This window comes from Cyprinodon tularosa, unplaced genomic scaffold (genome assembly GCF_016077235.1).
Source record: "Cyprinodon tularosa strain WSP-4 unplaced genomic scaffold, ASM1607723v1 ctg142, whole genome shotgun sequence".
NCBI classification, from domain to species: Eukaryota; Metazoa; Chordata; class Actinopteri; order Cyprinodontiformes; family Cyprinodontidae; genus Cyprinodon; species Cyprinodon tularosa.
The window spans coordinates 319,470-338,226 of record NW_024038243.1 but is presented as its reverse complement, the minus strand read 5'-3'; the positions used below and the strand labels follow the sequence as shown (position 1 = coordinate 338,226).

The following is an 18,757-nucleotide window of genomic DNA, read 5'->3' as shown; positions in this document are numbered from 1 at the left end:
AGAACATTCATTGAAGTCCTTCTTTAGCAGATGTTCCTCAGGCCTGTCATTTCTCATCTGCTGCACTTCTTTTAGATGTTTCCACTCTCATCAGCACCGCGCAGATTGTTTTCCTCTCTGGATTTTTCAGCAGTTTGTCATTTTCAACTTCTTCTCTCTTTTTTTTTTTATTGCTTGCGTGTAATAAAGTGATGAATGGGTCTGAACAGCCCCAGGCGCTCTGAAATCCATGTGAGACATAATCATTAGATTTTCTTCAGGCAGTTTTTAAGCTGTTTCATTTTTGCGCTGAAGACAGACAGAATCCAGCTGGGCGCTGCCCTACACTGGAAGGAATCAACCTTTTCTCTGTTAGCCATCAGTTGTGTTTTGAATCAGTCATTATAGTCCCAGTTTCATCAACCTGTTTGACAGTGTAGAAGTTCAAATGTTTGCATTTCTTCCCACTTTTCTTTCCAGGAACTAAAACTTGTGATTTTCATAATGGTTTTTATTTTCAAAGCATGCAGTATTTTTAATGAAAGCCCTGAATCTGGACAGAGGCAACTACCTAGCCAGCTTTTCTGGTGATCCTAATCAGTTGGAAGACTTTCCTCTTGCTGGCGCTGCACCAGCACCCAAGTTTTAGAGAAAGTCCAATCTGGAGTAGTTATTTTGGTCCAGTCCATCTTATGGTCCAACACTATTCCCAGGTGCCTAAGATGGCGTCTTCTTTACACTTTTCCCCACTAAGAGGTGTTGGAGACTTCTGAGGTTTCAAACCATTTTTTTTAGTTTTCTGGAAGAGCTGAAGATTTATGGACCAATACAAGGGTATAACTTTGATATTAAAGTTACTGGGGACTGTACAAGGGTGGATGCTGCAGCTACAGGACCCAACGGCTTCTGTTAGGTGTTGATATTTTGCCTAAAATGAGAGCAGACATAAATGGCAATGCCATATGTCTATTTAATGCTTTCCTATTGTTGAGAACAGTTAGTAAATACACAAATATTTGTAATTACAGATAGATAGACAGATACATTTAGTGCCTCATTTATAAAGTTCTCTGAATCCTCAGCAACATTATTCAAAAAAATATTAACAGCTGATAGGGACGTCAACTTCAATATAATGGGCATCCTTACATATATATAATTTCAAATAGGAAACTGTCCATCCATCCATCCATCCATCCATCCATCCATCCATCCATCCATCCATCCATCCATCCATCCATCCATCCATCCATCCATCCATCCATCCATCCATCCATCCATCCATCCATCCATCCATCCATCCATCCATCCATCCATCCATCTTCAGATTGTCAAGAATCACATCAGCATTAGTCATGCAGATTGATATTAATTTATTTTTCTTTACAATTAATAAATAGTGAACTCTACTCTTTTATCTCATCTGCTTTTGAAGAAGTTTATCTGGGAATATTGCAGTAAATCACTTTTTTCTACTTTTATTTTCTTTTACTATTCACTTTTATTATCCTGGTGCCTGCAGTTTGGATTACATACATGGAAACCGCCTTCCAAATGTCAATTACACTGTTTTAAAACACTACAGTCTTTGTTTGATTGGGATATGGAATTTACTTTTCTAATAATAAGCTTCATTCTAAACTGCATCACAGATAATAATCAGCTTAAGTCTAATTGAGATGTTTTCTGGCATTTTGCTGAAAGCCTCTGTAGTTTATCAGAAGCCCTCCACCATGATCTCTGTATTCTGACATTCTCATTTGAAAAGATCTTTGGGAAACATCACATTACCCTTTCACCAGTCCAGAAAACTAGTCTATGTGTCATTGTTTGAGGAGTTCATTACTATTGAAGATAATCAAAACGTGTTAGCATGTCTCTCACACTGTGTTCTTTGCTGATGGCAGAGAAGAATCTGTTCAGATTTTTTGCCTCTTTTAATCATAACAGCAATAATCAATCAGGCAGAAATACTCACAACTCAGAAGTACTTCATATACAAAGATGTGTCAATCAGCTGACACTCTTATCAGTGTCAGAAATCTTGAGATGGACTGTTGATCAACACAGTATGAAATGAGTTATGCATTCATGTGGGTTTTAAAGCAAAAGAAATTTAATTTAATTAAAACACAATTAGGAAGTTATTGTGGACATTTAAACCAGTAATGATCAGATAAGTTATAGATCAGGGTCCCAAGCTGAGCAATATTTGTCCCCCTTTAAAACAACATTCTCAGTTAGATTAGGACTGGTTTGGCTGCTGTGTCAGCATCTCCACACAAGTCTGCCTTACCTCAATGAAATATGTCATAGCTAAATCATGAATTACCTAAATACAGATATGTTATATAGTTTTAGGATTTGCCAAGTTCTTAATTGAATGAAACTGCTAAACTCAGAGATCATTATAGAAAATAATGATAATGTTGTGCATATTTTAGGTGACATGTTGTCAAAACATCATATTTAATCCTAGCCTCTTCTGCTGCATCTTGGAGATGTTTCAAAATTTCATGGGTGCTGGAGGATGGAGATTTGCATGACTTTGTTTGTTTTAATAGCTGGGAACATGCTTTTTTACGGACTCTCCTTCCGAATCAGTTTGCCTGTTTAGTTCAGGCCTCTGCTTCTCCTTTTTTTCACAGTGAGCTCAGTTTGTGCTAACAGTTTTGGTTTAAATCTGGAATCAAAACAAGAGAACACATCCTCCATAGAACACATACAACTGACTGTCGGGCGTTTCTGAGCGGAAAGGGGAAAAAGAGTGCAAATTATTGATGGCGAAATGTCCTCACCAGGCCAACGTCAGTGGGGAAATGTCCACACCAATCCTTCAGAAAGTTACACTTATGGACTAATAACTGTTTAAGATGTACAGTAGATAGTAAATATGGGACAGTAAAGTCTTTAGGAGAAGATACTACAAGCTGTTTTAGGTTGTTAACGTTTAAAAGTTAGCATTTAGTGGTCCAAAACCTTTTCACTTATTTCCTGTCTCTAATGATCACTTCATAAAATGCCTTTTTTCTTATATTTTTTACGATTCTTGTCTGGCAATGTGGTAATAAGAATAATTATCTTGATGCCAAAAAGAGCCCAACAGATTTTACTTTCACCAGTGGAGCAGTATGGCTTTAGCCGTAGTGTTCTGCTTGATTTTAAATGTAAATAACTTTAATATGGAGTGTTACAGATTATATGGACAGAAGAAAGAAAGAGGAGATAAAAGGGAGACAATGATAAAACGTCTTCAGTCTGCTTCATCACCCGCAGAGAGAGATGTAAAAAGAACAACACAACCAACAGATATAGTATAAGAGATACAATAAAGTAACACCTTGATACTATTGCTGAAGTATAAGTAGTATTACTTCATCTGACATGTATACTCTGGTAGCTGAAGATAAAAATATGGACTTTCTGTATGGAAGTGAATTTCTAAGTACCTGGAGCCAAGCACTTGTAGTTGTTTGTGAGAGTGCACTTGCGCAAATAAAGTTTATCGACAGGAAAAATGCTCAATAGTGGTTGGGAAGAGCCAAAGACGCACCCCTCCAGAGCACCGAGGCAGGCGCCGGGGGACCCAAAACCCGAGGTGCCCAAAGGGATCCCCAGAGCAAAGGCGTCCAAGAGGGGCCAACCCAGGAAACCCCTGCAACAGTCCCACGCCAAGACCCCAGACCAGGTGGCCTGCACTTCCTCCAGGTTGGGTGGCAGCTGTAGAACAGGGGTGTGACAGGGTTGTTGTACCAGAGGCCTGGCTCAGTCCACCCCCCATACAGACAACCTATTCTCATTATGAAATCGTACGAAAAGTTCTGCACCGTAATTTCGTACGTTTTGGACGTTTTTTTCGTCGTATGTGCATGCGCATCTGACGCACCATTCACGAATCTAGAATATAAATTACAATTAGCCCTAACCCTGATCCTAACCCTAAGATATAAAACAGCAAGCAACGTAGTTAGAGACATGAATAAGTGATGATTGCACTGTTTTTCCCAGTTTTCCGTCCGTCCGCGGATCTGCTTTTTTTTTCTGTCTGCCAGCGCGTGCGCACTGATGTGGTTTTTTGAGGAAGAATGTCCAAAACGTACGAAATAGTGTGCATAACTTTTCGTACGATTTCATACGCACTGATAATGAGAATATGTTGATACAGAAGGTAGACACTCTGACGCTTAAACGGCTTTTGATATGAACACACCATTAAAGTTGGTGTTGATATTTTTATTTAATATCAGCAAAGCTTGATCTATCACTTTACTTTGAGATAATGCAGGATGGTTGGGCCCTATTTAGTAGATGTGTCAGTTGTCGGCACCAAACCAGCAGATAGCATATGTCTATTTATGATCTGCTTAGTGCCCCTGGTGAAGAAATTCTATTTAGGCTCATGAAGGACAATCTAAACAGCATTATGGTGGATGATTGGTGTATATAACCTTATTTTATCATGATCAAATGGTTTTTGGCATTTCTTTGTATAGGAAAATGATGGAACTATAAAACTTTAAAGTTAAAGACAAAAGCAGAAAAGAAAAGGCATCGGGTCTAAAGAAAGTTAGTCAGATTACAAGAAAATCTAATTCATTTGAAGGAAAATGTAAATAAAAGACTGGAAGGTGGAACTTTGTTTAAAGTCAGTCTTCTCTGCTGTAAAGTTCTCTGAAAACAAATAAAGCTCTTTTCTTTCTTTTTTAAAGATGTATTCTGTTAAAGGCATCTGTCAGATGGGAGTCTTTCATGGTAAATCATTGTGTGCTCAGGTGACAACGACGGCTAAAATAGTATCACCTCTGAGCGTCTACAGTTACATCAGACAAGTCCAATACTTCCTCCCACTCCCCACTTCAGTTGGTCTCCCATTGTCCTCGACAAAAGAACCTGACACTTTGAATTGCAGGATGTGATGGATCGCCTTTGAGGTCAGAAGCCTTTACCTGGTATACTGGTTTCCTCCCATCCTAACTTGTGTGAAGATGAGGTGGGGAGGCTCAGAGCCATTGTGGGAAAGATGCTTCTGAGGGCTGGTTCTTAGTTATGCAGCATATATTATGCTTAATGTAGAATATCAGGTGTGGGAATTGCAAAAAGAATGAGAAAATTTGCAGAAAAAAATATGCTTCTTCTTCAAACTGAAAAAAATGCTAATTTTATCAAATCAATGCTATAATCGAGGCATTTTGATTTGTAAATCTGTTATTCTCTTCTAAATGTGTTCAAACCCATTTTGAAATCCTCTTTTTTTTTAAACCATAAAGCCACAAACCGCAAACCGTTTTAATGGAATTTAATAACATATCCACACGCAAAGTAAAAAATGATGTTAATGTAAAACAAAAATGATCCATATGTTTCTAGACGCTTAACAAATAAACTATCCAACACTCATGTAGTGTCACCTCGCCTTGATCCTGAATTACAGCTTTAATATTCAAAGTAAATCAAGCTCGAACATCTGCTAAATAGACTTAAGAGTTATGGTCATTCCACTTATGCACACACTGTTGGTGGTAAGCTACACTGTAGCCACAGCTGGCCTGGGGCACACTGACGGAGGAGAGGATGCCGTACAATCAGAACCATCAACAGCAGGCAATGAAGCTTGCTGCCTAAGGACTGAGACAGCTGAAGCAGAGGCTCGAACCGACAACCCACCAGCTAAAAGAACCCGTTCCTCTTAAACTGTAATAGTTGTAACCGAATTTAGGTCTGGACTTTAACTAGGCCATTCTAATTCATTAAAATTACTTGATCTAAACGGTTATACTCCCCAGACTGCTGCATCCATCAGCCTCAAAATTCTGGTGCTTCCCTGGTGCTGCTGAAGAGAAGCGTTCCTTCAGCATCATACTACTACCACCATGTTTTGCCATTGATGTGGTGGTGATAGTCACGCCTAATTTTGGATTTCTGCTGCCCATAAGTTTGGTTTATATATAACCAGACCACTTTCTTGTACATTTTACCCCCCACATGACTGATAAAGTTTCCTCAATATTAGTTTCCTATTTATTCTTAGATAAAGCTGAGATTACTGTCCGGTGAATAAATTGTAAATGGGATGCAAAGGCATGATTTTAAGATTTAATTCTGAGATCATTTAAATAGTGTTGCACCGATACCAGTATCTGGCGGGGCCCCGATCCAGCACCAAAATGATGGTATCGGTAACGGCGAGTACCAACAAAGCAACATATTCTCATTATCAGTTCGTATGAAATTCGTTCGTACGAAAAGTTATGCACAGTATTTCGTGGGTTTTTGACGTTTTTCCTCGAAAAAACATATCAGTGCGCATGCGCAGTTGAATGGTGCGTAAGATGCGCATGCGCACTGATATCTTTTCTCGAGGCAAGACGTAAAAATACGACGAAATACGACGAAAAAAACGTCAAAAACCTACGAAATACTGTGCATAACTTTTCGTACGATTTCATACGAACTGATAATGAGAATACACTGAACAAATAGGGCACTGGTACCATTTTGAGAGCCAAAAGTTTATTCAACTATTGTCACCCATTCCAGGTAGGCAATAAAAAGTTCTACAGGATTCACTTTGTATTAGTCTTTTTCCTGCTTTCCAAAGGTAGGCAGCAGCTTGACAAAGCCATGATGGCAATTATTTTACATCCAAGTAGCAGTTATTCATACATACACGCCAGAGATGGGAAGTAACGAAGTACAAATACTTCGTTACTGTACTCAAGTAAATTTTTCTGATATTTTTACTTTACTTTACTACTTATTTTTATGGCGACTTTTTACTTCTACTCCTTACATTTTTACACAAATATCTGTACTTTCTACTCCTTACATGTTAAATAATTGGCTCGTTACTTTAGTTTTGAATCATTTCAATGGAGTTAAAACGGAGCCGTTTTCCCCCTCTGTTCCCAGTGTAGCCGCCGTCTATCACACACAGCGTCACATCCTTCACTACATTTCCCAGCATGCACCACAGACCGGCCGTCATGGCGGTAATTCTCACTAGTTCCGAAATTACAACGTCACCTTTTATTCAACACTTTACTTACTCACCAGCGTAGCAAACTCTGAAGGTACCCACTAGTGATGGGCTATCTGAAGCCAGGCTTCGAGGCTTGTACCGAGTAATAAGGGGGCGTGTCAATGAAGCCCCGCTTCGAGGCCTGTGTTGTCTTGTTGAAAACCACGTGACTGGCAACAAACGAGGCCTCGCATTGCATTGGTCACGTGACTGCTTCATTTTGCGTGTCGGTTTTCAAAATAAAAGCGCGATGAATCCTGTTGCTTTGTGGGTTGTAGTAGGTGGTTTGGTCTCAGCAGAACAGTTTTCATCAGCAGTGGTTGTAATGGAGCCGTCAAAAAAGAGAAAAACCTCTCATATGTGGGAGTATTATGAGATGACAGATCACAATCACAACCTGAAACAGTGAAAAAAGTCATATTCCTAAATAAAAACAATTAAACCTAAAATCCAGAAATTTCTATATTTTCTTTTGTTTAATCAGGAGATGCATCAGAATCAGACATCAAAACCAGACTAAAAGCCATTAGAAGAGGCAAACTCTATGTGTAACTTGATATTAAGAATCAGAACTAGAACTCCTAGGAAGAGATGATTTTAAACAAATTCTGTCTTTAAGGAAGCAAGTTTCAAGCTCAAAGTACACAGAGTCTGCAGCAACAGTCACTCAGTTCTCAATACATTAAAGTAACACATATCTTCATTGTCTAATAAGTCCATGTCATAAAAGAAAACCTAACACCACCACTGATGGTCAAGGATTAGATTGGCTACAAATCATTTTAATCATTAAAACATGACAATTGAATAGGATTCTCCTCTTACTAAACATGAGTTTGATGAAAACTTTGTGACAATATTGCATTTCCTAATATTTGGAAGTATGATCCAACTGAGTAACAAGGCTGTTACAGTTTCACCAGCAGATGTCACTAGTGAGTGATGAATGAAGCATCGAGTAATGAACTTTTTTCAACACTTTGCGTTGGAAAGCTTCATTGCTTCATGAGGCTTCACTTGCCCATCACTAGTACCCACTGCGACAGCTTTAATATACATTCCGTAGTCGGCAATAAAACTTCCCAGTAAAAATCTTCCCTTAGTCCGTCAGCATACTGGTCCGTGTGGAAACACGTACCGCATCGGAGCCAGTCTCTTATCTATTGTCCCAGGGCATTGGAAAAGAGGGGGCAGGGGTATTAAGTGGGATTTCAATGTATGTAATAATTGTTTGCATGGTAATAAGTAGGTGAAATGGTAATGTTAGTATGGTTAAATTATTTCATAAATATGTATGTTTTTGTATGAATTATGCTATTGTCTGTTTTTATTTTTCTACAATGTTAACTGTGCTTTATTGGGGATTTGCCTTTCTGTTTAATTGGGCTGTCCCAATTGACTGATTATTGGTGGGTCTATTTAAGGGGCACACTCACAATGGCTTAGCAGGGCTGCTTGGAGAGACTGGTTGGAGAAACTGCTTTTGAAGGTCTGCTTAGAGAGACTATATTTAAAGTCAGCTTGCTGTGAGGCTGTCAGTGTTTTGTATTGCCTGCAATGGCCGGTTTTGTCTTCACCGTTGCACCAGTAAATAAACCGCTACACGCTTTTGAACTCGCATTTTGTTGTCAGCTGGTTCTTACCACCTTTTTGCAAGTCATCTGCTTACACCTCCTCTGACGTGAGACGGGAGCTGGCGAGCCGTTATCTCACAAATACCAAATTCAATCTAATTGGATGGGAATCTACGTTGCATTTGACGCACCACTACAAGATGAATCGACAGATTCGGCGGTATTCATTGGCGGCAAATCATTGCAGCTTGGTGGCGGTGGCATTAGCATAGTAGCATGGACGACGAGATGATTGAAAATGAACACAACGGAGATCTAGTCCTATTGGCAGACATCCATTTAAAATGTAGGCAACGGCATGAAAAAAGTGGTTTCTACTTTTACTTTTATACTTTAAGTAAATTTACAAGCCTGTACTTTGTTACTTTTACTTGAGTAAAGAAGTTTAATCAGTACTTCCACTTTCACCAGAGTATTTTTTAACACAAGTATCTGTACTTTTACTCAAGTACGGAAAGTGAGTACTTTTGCCATCTCTGATACACGCACCGCACACACATATCAATGATATCTGTATCGGGTATCAGGTCCAAAAAATGGCATTGGTGCAACACTAACTTTAACAACTATATATTACACCCCTTCCACTTGAGATATAAGTCAACTGGACAGTTGCATACAATTAGGATAAAATACATTAACTTTATTTGGAGCAGAACTTGGGAAAGTTCATAAAGTTGTTGCAGACTCTATGTTTCCTGGATCACTACCTCTGTAGCAAAGGGAAAATCTCATAATGTTTAATCTAAATTATCGAGTAAAAATACAGGTTAAAATATAATATTGTGAAGGTGGAAACCTTCCCTCCATTCTCACAATGACCCTTTTGAGAAGCCAAACTGTCTTTTTCTTTGCCTTCTTTTCCCTCATTTTACCTCGTAGTAAAACGGGTCAAGTGTTCAGTTAAAACACACAGTGTATAATTTTATAGCCTTTTCCCGGCGGAGGCTCCTGGAGTCCTGCAGGGGTGGAGGAGCGGCAGCGCAGATCAGTTTCAGTCTTTGTCAGACGCTGAATGGGGGCGGAGGAAGAAAACTCATTAGAGTCCTATAAAAAGAAAGTATCTGAGATCATAAAGGAGACTGCTGGAGGACTAAGAGCCACTCAGAGCCTGACGGAGACACGCTGCAGACGCTCACTCCTTCATCCTGAGAACTTCCCTGCGCTTTTCCCCACAGCTCCATCAGTGCGCTCTGTGCGCTGCGCATGGACACTGCACCGGCGCGCGCTTCTAGCTGACAAATATAGCTGCTTCCACAGGATAAAACTTTTATTTTTTTTTTTTTTACCACGGTAATAATTTAGAGGATGATCGTCTCAGCTTGGAGGAGATGCTGTATTGTGATGTTTCTAGTCGCTTGTGTGAGGACGGCGGCATCCCAGGTGTCAGAGGCGCGCCCCAAAGCGAACTCCATCAGGCCCTCTTCCCTGGAGGAGACACCGACCCCGGCAGCGAACCGGTCAGCCCTGCTCCCCAGGAAGCTCCGGCTCCCACAGCAGGTACGCTTTTATAACTGCTGTTGGTTTGAAGCACAAATCATTTTTTAATCTTTATTATTTTCTGCTAAAATTCTGACTGATTCGCAGTTATAAGGGCTGCTTCACAGCCTGGCTTGATCTGATGTGAATCAGACTTTAAAGCCTTTAACCTCAAAGATTAATTCTGCATTTATTACAGACTGATTGATTAGTATTTGTAAAACTTTTACTGTATTTTCTTCAATTAACTAAAAGGTTTCCTTCACCTGCTTTTCTGGGAAATTTATTTAGTCATCCTTAGATCATTTCAGAGTTATTTCTCTTTAGACCTGACCATTAACACCACCTCTGATTACACCCAACACATTTAAACCTGTTGGTGGTTGGAGATATTCATGTTTGATCTGTTTAGAAATGTTTTTCTTCCACATTACAAAAGTGTTTTTATGCCACAAAACTGCTTTGCTTTCTTGCAGAAAAAAAAGATCTCCAAAAAATTCACCAAATGTATTTCTAAGCTTAGTTGTTCACTCTTGAATAACTCATTGTAGAGTTTCTTATGAAGGATTTATTGCATTATACCATGAAGGTGAACTTCATGTTAAGAAAAACCCTTAAAATGTGTATTTTTTTGTTTGTAACAGCAAAAATATAGGAAATACTTTACATATTTTACCCATAAGATACTTTCATCAGTGCAGAATCTTATCCAGGTTGAATTTTTCCTAAACCAGACCCCATCTAAAGTTGTCTTGACGTCCTAAAAAGCGTTCTCTTTAGAAGTAAAACATTTTCCTAACCACAGGGTGTGTTGGAGGGAATTACTCTTTAAAGGAATAGTACACCCAAAACATGATTAGCCTTCATTTTCTACTCACCTCCATGCTGAACAACACTCTGGAGTACTTTTTTGATATCTCAAATGCATCTGGAGATCTGGGAGGCTTCTTGCTGTCTGCTGACATTCAAATAATGGAGGTCCATGGCGCCCGAGACAGAAAGGTCCATAAAAGTCCACAAAAACGTGTCAATATTCCTCCATACTGCTCGTCCAATGTAATCCAAGTGTCCTGAGTGGGTAGCATCCAGAATTTACTCGAAACGAAGTCATTTAGAATGTTTTTAGAGCATAAACAGTAGTGTATAGGATTTCCTAATAGCGCCCCCATGCGCGCTCGCGATTCTACGGAAGCCGGCAGACCAAACCAGCGCATTCAGCTCGGCAAAGAACTCATGCTCTTCCTCAACACTGAAGTCCTCAGACATTTTTCTTTCGTTGTTTCTTTCTTTGCACAGGTAAACAGCACATTTCTTCTTCTACGCTTGCATTATCGGCAGACCAGACGCTGAATGCGCACTTTCTTCCGGTTTGGTCTGCCGGCTTCCGTAGCGTCGTGAGCGCGCATGGGGGCGCTATTAGGAAATCCTATACACTACTGTTTATGCTCTAAAAACATTCTAAATGACTTCGTTTCGAGTAAATTCTGGATGCTACCCACTCAGGACACTTGGATTACATTGGACGAGCAGTATGGAGGAATATTGACACGTTTTTGTGGACTTTTATGGACCTTTCTGTCTCGGGCGCCATGGACCTCCATTATTTGAATGTCAGCAGACAGCAAGAAGCCTCCCAGATCTCCAGATGCATTTGAGATATCAAAAAAGTACTCCAGGGTGTTGTTCAGCATGGGGGTGAGTAGAAAATGAAGGCTAATCATGTTTTGGGTGTACTATTCCTTTAATGTGTGATAATTTAGACCAGTCTATGTGGGAGAGCTTTCACCTTAATGCTGAACTAGTCCTCTTAAGAACTTTTACAAGGTTTAACTCCCACATTAATGTTCTGAAAAACATTGAACCCCCCCCCCCCTTTTTTTTTTTTTTTTGAAAAAAATATAAAGGTCTAATAAAACAAGAATTTATCATCCCAAATCTGTCTTTATTGTGAAATAAATGGGAGAAAAAGGTGAATTTTCCAAGTCACAGTTTTTGGAATTGGCTTCAAATCCTTAAAAGCTTTAAAATAGAGTTTGCTTTATCTTCTACACATAAATTAATGGTTTTATTTCACTGCAAATATAATTCTCTGATTGGTTCAGTTCACATTTTAAATGGTATAGCTACTGTAAATTTTATTCTAGCCTTTTGAGGTGCCTTTATTGCTTTAAAAACTTCAGTTATAAATATTTGATTAATCTCATAGGCTTTTTAAGGTCACAGCAAATTAAGAAAAATATTTGATAAGCGCAGAATAATCCACTAATCCAGTGGTTTGAGTAGTTTTAATTTAAAAAGAACATTAAAACTATCAATTTTTGTCCATTGAGATAAAAAAAAGACACTAAGATGAAGTCATCATCAACCATATTTTAGGATTCTTTAATCGGAGGGTTTTTCACTCTGGTTTGATCAAACTGAGAGGATTAGACTTTAAAATTGACTAAATTCAATCCAAAGTCTCAAACACTTTATTTGAGTCCCCGAATTTGAAGTTATGATTTGGAGGCGAAGTTTAGGTTCAAACTCCAAAATGACAGATTAAAAATGAAATCAAGAGTGTCATGTGTGGATCGTTAGTGGAAATTTTGACCCCTTGTAAATCCCTAATTGCCTTTTCAAACCTGACGCCGCTGTCAGGAGCTGCTTACATCAACAGTAAATCATTAATGCAGCAGAAATGTGAGAAAAAGTTAACACTGTGGGTAATTTTCTGTCTGGGTCTTAGTGCCATTAAAGTGGTCCAGACGCTTGCTGGGATTATGGGAGTCTTATAGGGGCCTCTGAGGGATACACTAACACCAGCTCAGAAAGTTGTCAGTTCCTGCTGTTTCAACAAAGTACCATCAGTTCTGATCAGGTTTTCATTTTGCTTTAAGCCCACAATCTGGACTGGCTCTTTAATAAAGCCATTTTCCGTGGCTTTATAACATTAAATCTAATTGTTAGGGTTTAAAAATGAAAGTTCTGATGGTCTAAAAAAGACCTCGCTGTGTGTCTCTGAGCAGCGACTGGCTTTTCTCAATCTTTGCTCGGTTCTGTTTTTCAGATTAAACAAATCTGCGTTCAGTTATCATATTCACCTTTTTTCTGTGATATAATGTGCTGTTGTGGTGATGTCCTCTAATACCTGCTAAGTGCTGACAGCAGACGCAGCCGGCTCTATGGAGGAATTATTGGAAAAGCCACACTCTCCTCTGCGGAGTGTGGAAAACCAACCTCAAGCAGCACTGCCAAACCACAAATTGAACGGCTGCTTATATCGGTGCCACTGCAACAGTCTTTGGTGGTTTTGAAGGGGTGGACTTTGGGGGGGGGGGGGGGGGGGGGGGGGGGGGGGGGGGGGGGCAATATGCATGTAAAGGACCACCTCAATGCCAAATCAAGATGCCTTGAAGCTTTTATGGCAAGTTGAGAGTTCATATCTCATATATTTTTATTGTGAATGTTTGTTCAAGATTTTCAGAAAATTTTCCAGTGGAGTAAAAATCTGCTGCATCTCATCATCCAGTGATGTTTTTATACGGCTAATAATTCCTATGAACTAATCATTGTGTGGTTTTCTTTCCAAAGCGGTGGACGTTTTAATAGATTTTCAGCATCATTTGTAAAGCTTATTATTGTGATAAAAGCAGCTGGAAAATGGGCACATTGAAGCTGAAAATGAAAAAACCCTGGTAGCAGTATGATAAAACTGATTTGTGGTTAAGTTCTCATGTTGCAATTGCTTTGCTTAAACTGTGAGTCAGTGGTTGACATATCATCACTCTTTATGCTATGGTTTAACACCCAGGACGCCAGGCTTTCAAAGCTCCTCTACACAGGAAAAAATCCAAATCTAGATAAGTCATTTTTTCTTAAAATAAATGAATTTGTTCTTGATTTTAGAAGGTAAAAGAGACATTTTGCACATGGAACTAGTAAATTTACATTTAAAATAAGAAAACACAATTGCATTGTCTAATTTCAAGTGCATTTTATCAAAATATCTTATTTTAAGAGTAAAAATCCTCATTACATTTGCAAATCATCTCATTTACCTACTCAAATTAAGGGTTAATACAATTAGTTTATGAAATATTTGCTTATTTCTAGATCGATTTTCCAGTGTAGCATCTGCAACTAAAAAAGTTTTCAGCTTTCGTTTGGTTTTTGCACAGTGTACCAAGTCAACAGGGACTGGGCGCTACCTATGTAGTGCACAGTTGAGCAAGGATTTTAGAGGTTCAGGGGATACAAGCATTTTTTTTTTTTTTTAACAGTGTCCTGTCTGGCAATCTGGCAATAAGAATAATTGTCTTGATGCCAACAGATTTTCACAAGTGTAGCAGTATGGCAATTGCCATATAGCTCCACTTGTTTCATGCATATAAATTGCTTTATTATAATTATGCAGGGAATTTTACAGTTTATATGGACACTGCAATGTAAATAGAGCAGAAAAACAGAAGAAGAAAAGGAAAAAAGAAAAAAAAGAGAAGAGATGAAAGAAAGAAGAGATAGAAAGGAGACAATGACAAAACATTTTCAGTCTGCTTCATCACCTGTAACGAGATGAAAAAAGAAAAGATACAAGCATTTTTTACTAAAACTCATATCACATATAGCAGTAAAAGTTGTTTTCTTGTATATCAAGTTAGTTTTAGTGTCCCTTTTTCGAAATTGATTGTTTTGTTTTTTTTTTGACTAATTTGTGGTGCAAAAATCCACTTTTATGACACATTTGTATATAAAATACATAGTTTTGATGTATAAAGTCACATTCATAGATTTAATATTTTCCCCTTTTTGATAATAATATATAACAATAATACACTTTATTTTATTTATTAGCACTTTCGATAAAACTGATATACTTTACAGGATTATTGAGAGCTTTTTCTAAATGTGAAAAATGTAAAATCCCTTGATTGTTCCACAATGAGGAAATTCACTCTCTGCGTTTTGACCCATCCTCTTGGAGAGCAGTGGGCTGCCATTGTGGGGGTGCCCGGGGAGCGGCGTGGGGTTAAGGGTCTTGCTCAGGGACCCAGTGTGCAGGCTGTGGGGATCCAACCGGGTACTTGCAACCTTCTCAGAGCACAAGCGCACTGCTCTAACCTTATACACTTATAACGATGAGGATACCTTGAAATGGAAATACTGCTTTATGAAGCCAGTGAAGGTGGTGCAAGAAGGTTGTTACACATTTCTAGAAATTTAACTTACGGTCTTTTTTGTCAGCTGACACCAATTCAAAGATATGTGTAAATAAATACATCTGATATTATAACCCTTCTAGATTACATAACCCAATCAAAAGAACTAATGTCCAACTTAAAGAAGCAGATTCCCTCTTATAATCATCTGTCGCCTTTGACAGAGTTGCATGCTTCTTAATAAAACGTAGCTCCTTGACTGTTAAAGATATCTCAAAAATCCAAAGAGTACCAGAAAGTGTAGAAATAAACAGTTCTAATTACAGTAGCGCTCAGGACTTCAGCACCATGACCATCAAATCACAGACTGAATTCAGCAGAGCATCAGATGTTTGAATCTTTAGCTTGTCAGAGTGACAGCAGAGACAGCTAATGACACAGGAAAAGGCAGAGACCCAATCAGGAGCTTATGGGCGGTCTAAACTCAGAGTTGTCATAAAATACAACTTTATTCTCGTAATTTTATAACTTTATTCTCATAATTTTTCAACTTTTTTCTCATAATGTTACGACTTTATTCTTGGAATTTTATGACTTTATTCTCCTAATTTTACGACCTTATTCTCATAATTTTTTTTATTTATTCTCGTAATGTCACGACTTTATTCTTGTATTTTTATGACTATTCTCGTTGCGACTTCATTTTCGTAATGTTACGACTTCATTCTGGAAATAAATAAAAAAAATCTCTAGCCTGGCCTTGATTTAAAGCACCTTACATTGATATGAAAAAATAAAACAGAATGCTAGCTCAATCTGTGTTCATATATTTCTGTAAAAGCAAAAGAGCAGGATTTTCTTATTTCCTAAAGGTCCTGAGGAGTTGCACTGTGAGAATTATGTTCCTTTGGTGAATCGTTGTTGGGCATGTTTCTGAAATAGATTTGCTCACCCATGATACAAATAGATCCAGTTAGACCTTTTGATGTGATTTTACTGGCAGCTCAATGCCTCTGGGGTGCCCAAGAGAGAGTTTATAACACAGACGGAGTTCTATAGCACCTGTTGTCTGTATTTTTGTTTATTTATTTACACCTAAACATATCAAGTTAATGATAGTAAAAAGAAATGCTAGAGGGATGACAAATGGCTGCTGCAGGAAGCATTTTAGTGATCACATTTGACTACTTATTCGGTGCAAATTAAGATATCATTGAAAAAATCTGTGCAGCAATTGTACATTAAGGACTCCTCTGTCTCCCTATCCTCTAGCAAAATAGGTTGACTGTGAAAAGGTATGAAAGCAAGCACAAAGTTTGTATTGCACTGTTTTAAAATTAGAATTGAACAAATTTTATTTCTAAAACAGTGAAAGCCTCAAAAGTACTGTAGGGTTTAGTGTATAATGGTTTCTAAATTGCCTATGTATGTTATAAACAGACTGCTCATTTTGGAGCTTTCATTAATGTCTCATTGAAGTATACAAAAAAAAACTTAATGACATTGAAGCTATGCTACAACACCATACCAGACCAAATGGGTTCTGGTTGCACTGAGGTATTCATCTGCATTATGTTCAACCTCATGGCAAAGGGCTGCATTTTTTCCTTTCAAAACAGATTAATCCTTGTTAGATGTTGACATTTCTGCACTGTTCTCAACAGCATTGTTGTTCTGATGCCAGCAGGCATCAGTGTTCCCATCTCTCCAAAAAACCAGATATCCTTATGTGGCTGTTTGAGTCTGACATAAGAATGTGCAATTCAAATTTAGAGCTACTATCTTATTATAGATATGCGTTTTTGCATCAACCCCACTGTAAAGTTGCCTTTAAGGCACACAGGTTTTTTATGTGGGAGGCTAGAGGCAGTTTCATCCAACTGGTCAATATTATTTGATATATTAGATCACATTATAGAATATGACAAATATTAACGTTGAATTAGAACCATAATCACTCTCACTCTTAAAGGGAAAATTACAACTAAAAAATGTATTTACATAAACGAAGATTAACCCGAAACAAATCACAGAAATAAAAGTGTTTCAGTCTAAAGTCGGGCATACACTGTACGATTTTTTGGCCTTTTCGGGCAGATTCTCCAGTGCAAGAATTTTTCAATCGGACTGAGTTTCAACCTGATCGTGTGTCGTGTAGAGTACAGGGGGTAACGTGGGGCGATCAGCCTCTCACGACCACCTCCTGATCAGGAATCGTAAGGTCGGGAGAAAATCAAACATGTTTGAAATTCAGTTGGCCGCAGTAAGGTGGTTCTGCGCAAATCGCTCAGTGGCCATGCGCAAACAAAGATTCCTCTTCTTCTTCCCATCAGTCGAAAACCCAGAAACATGGCGGGGGTACGAGTGAAATGGAGTTCTTTCTGTAAAACTGACAGGCCATAGTAGCCACGTCTGCTCAGCCATGTCTTCTTCCAAATAAGTCGTACCCTTTTCTTTTTAGGGCTTTCACCACACCAAATTGCACAAATTGTCAAGGCAACATGTTTTAGGGATGCACGATATTGGGATTTTGGGCGATATCCGATATGTCGATATTTTAAAACTCATGTAGCCGATAACTGATATCGATACTGATGTTAAAGCTGGACAAAAATAAGTAGTCATTGAAAATAGCAGTTTTGTTATCCATTTCTGACACTTTGAAAAATAATATACTCAAATATATTTTCATATGCTGATATCAAATAGATTTTTAAAAACGATCTATTTTACTTTCAAAATCTCATGAAATTTCATCGTTCTGTTACAAACTCTCGTGATATTTTGCAAATTCTTGTGAGATTTTGTTAGTAAAATAGATCGATACCGCGTCAATATATCAACATATAAAAATATGGCAAAATTTCGTGAATTTTCTGGGGATTTCGTAGCATAATGATGACATATTGCAATATTTCATTAGTAAAAGAGATTGATATGGTGTTTTTAAATGGCAATATATCAGCATATGAAGATATTGTGATATTTTAATGTATCAATATTTTTTCCCTCGTCTTTAGAAGTTTTGAAGTCTGTACAAAAGAAGATTTGAGGAAGAAGAAGAAGTAGTATTTTTATTTTTTTTTTTTGACTTTAGAATCTCAGAAGCTGATCAAATATCGGGTCAAATATCGGTGGGGTGGCCGATGTCTGATATTCAGTTTTAAGGCCGATACAGGCCGATACCGATAGGGGGCCGATTATATCACAAAACCCCTATTTACACTACACTTTTGAAATGGTCCGAGCACAGTAACCTTGGTAACTGTTGAAAGTAAATGGATTGTAACTGAACTGGACCGTGCAGGACAAAACCGAACCACTCGTTCAACAGTAGTGCTGAGAAGGGTTCATCTGCTCTCTGATAACAGAGCGCATGAGCAGACCGCTTCATCTCCTACTTATAGTCAGTGGACTCATTTTGCGGGTTTTTCAGCATGTATGGCTTTGCAATCCCTTAGCAAAAAGTAGTTTATTGAAGTATACTAAAAGTGCACCAATTTAATACT

The 18,757-nt window shown here is 38.3% G+C and overlaps 1 protein-coding gene across 2 annotated transcripts in view; it reads left to right on the top strand.

Annotated features, from left to right (window-relative positions):
* The first annotated feature begins 9,627 nt into the window (after positions 1-9,627).
* dkk2 (dickkopf WNT signaling pathway inhibitor 2) overlaps positions 9,628-18,757 on the top strand; it is a 46,867-nt gene continuing 37,737 nt past the window's right edge. Inside the window, exon 1 of one of the 2 annotated variants that reach the window (XM_038278560.1) lies at positions 9,628-10,131. In XM_038278560.1, the coding sequence (XP_038134488.1) occupies positions 9,940-10,131 (192 nt within the window). In that variant the 5' untranslated portion in view covers positions 9,628-9,939. The remainder of the gene's footprint in view (positions 10,132-18,757) is intronic. The other variant, XM_038278559.1, reaches the window with a different exon arrangement.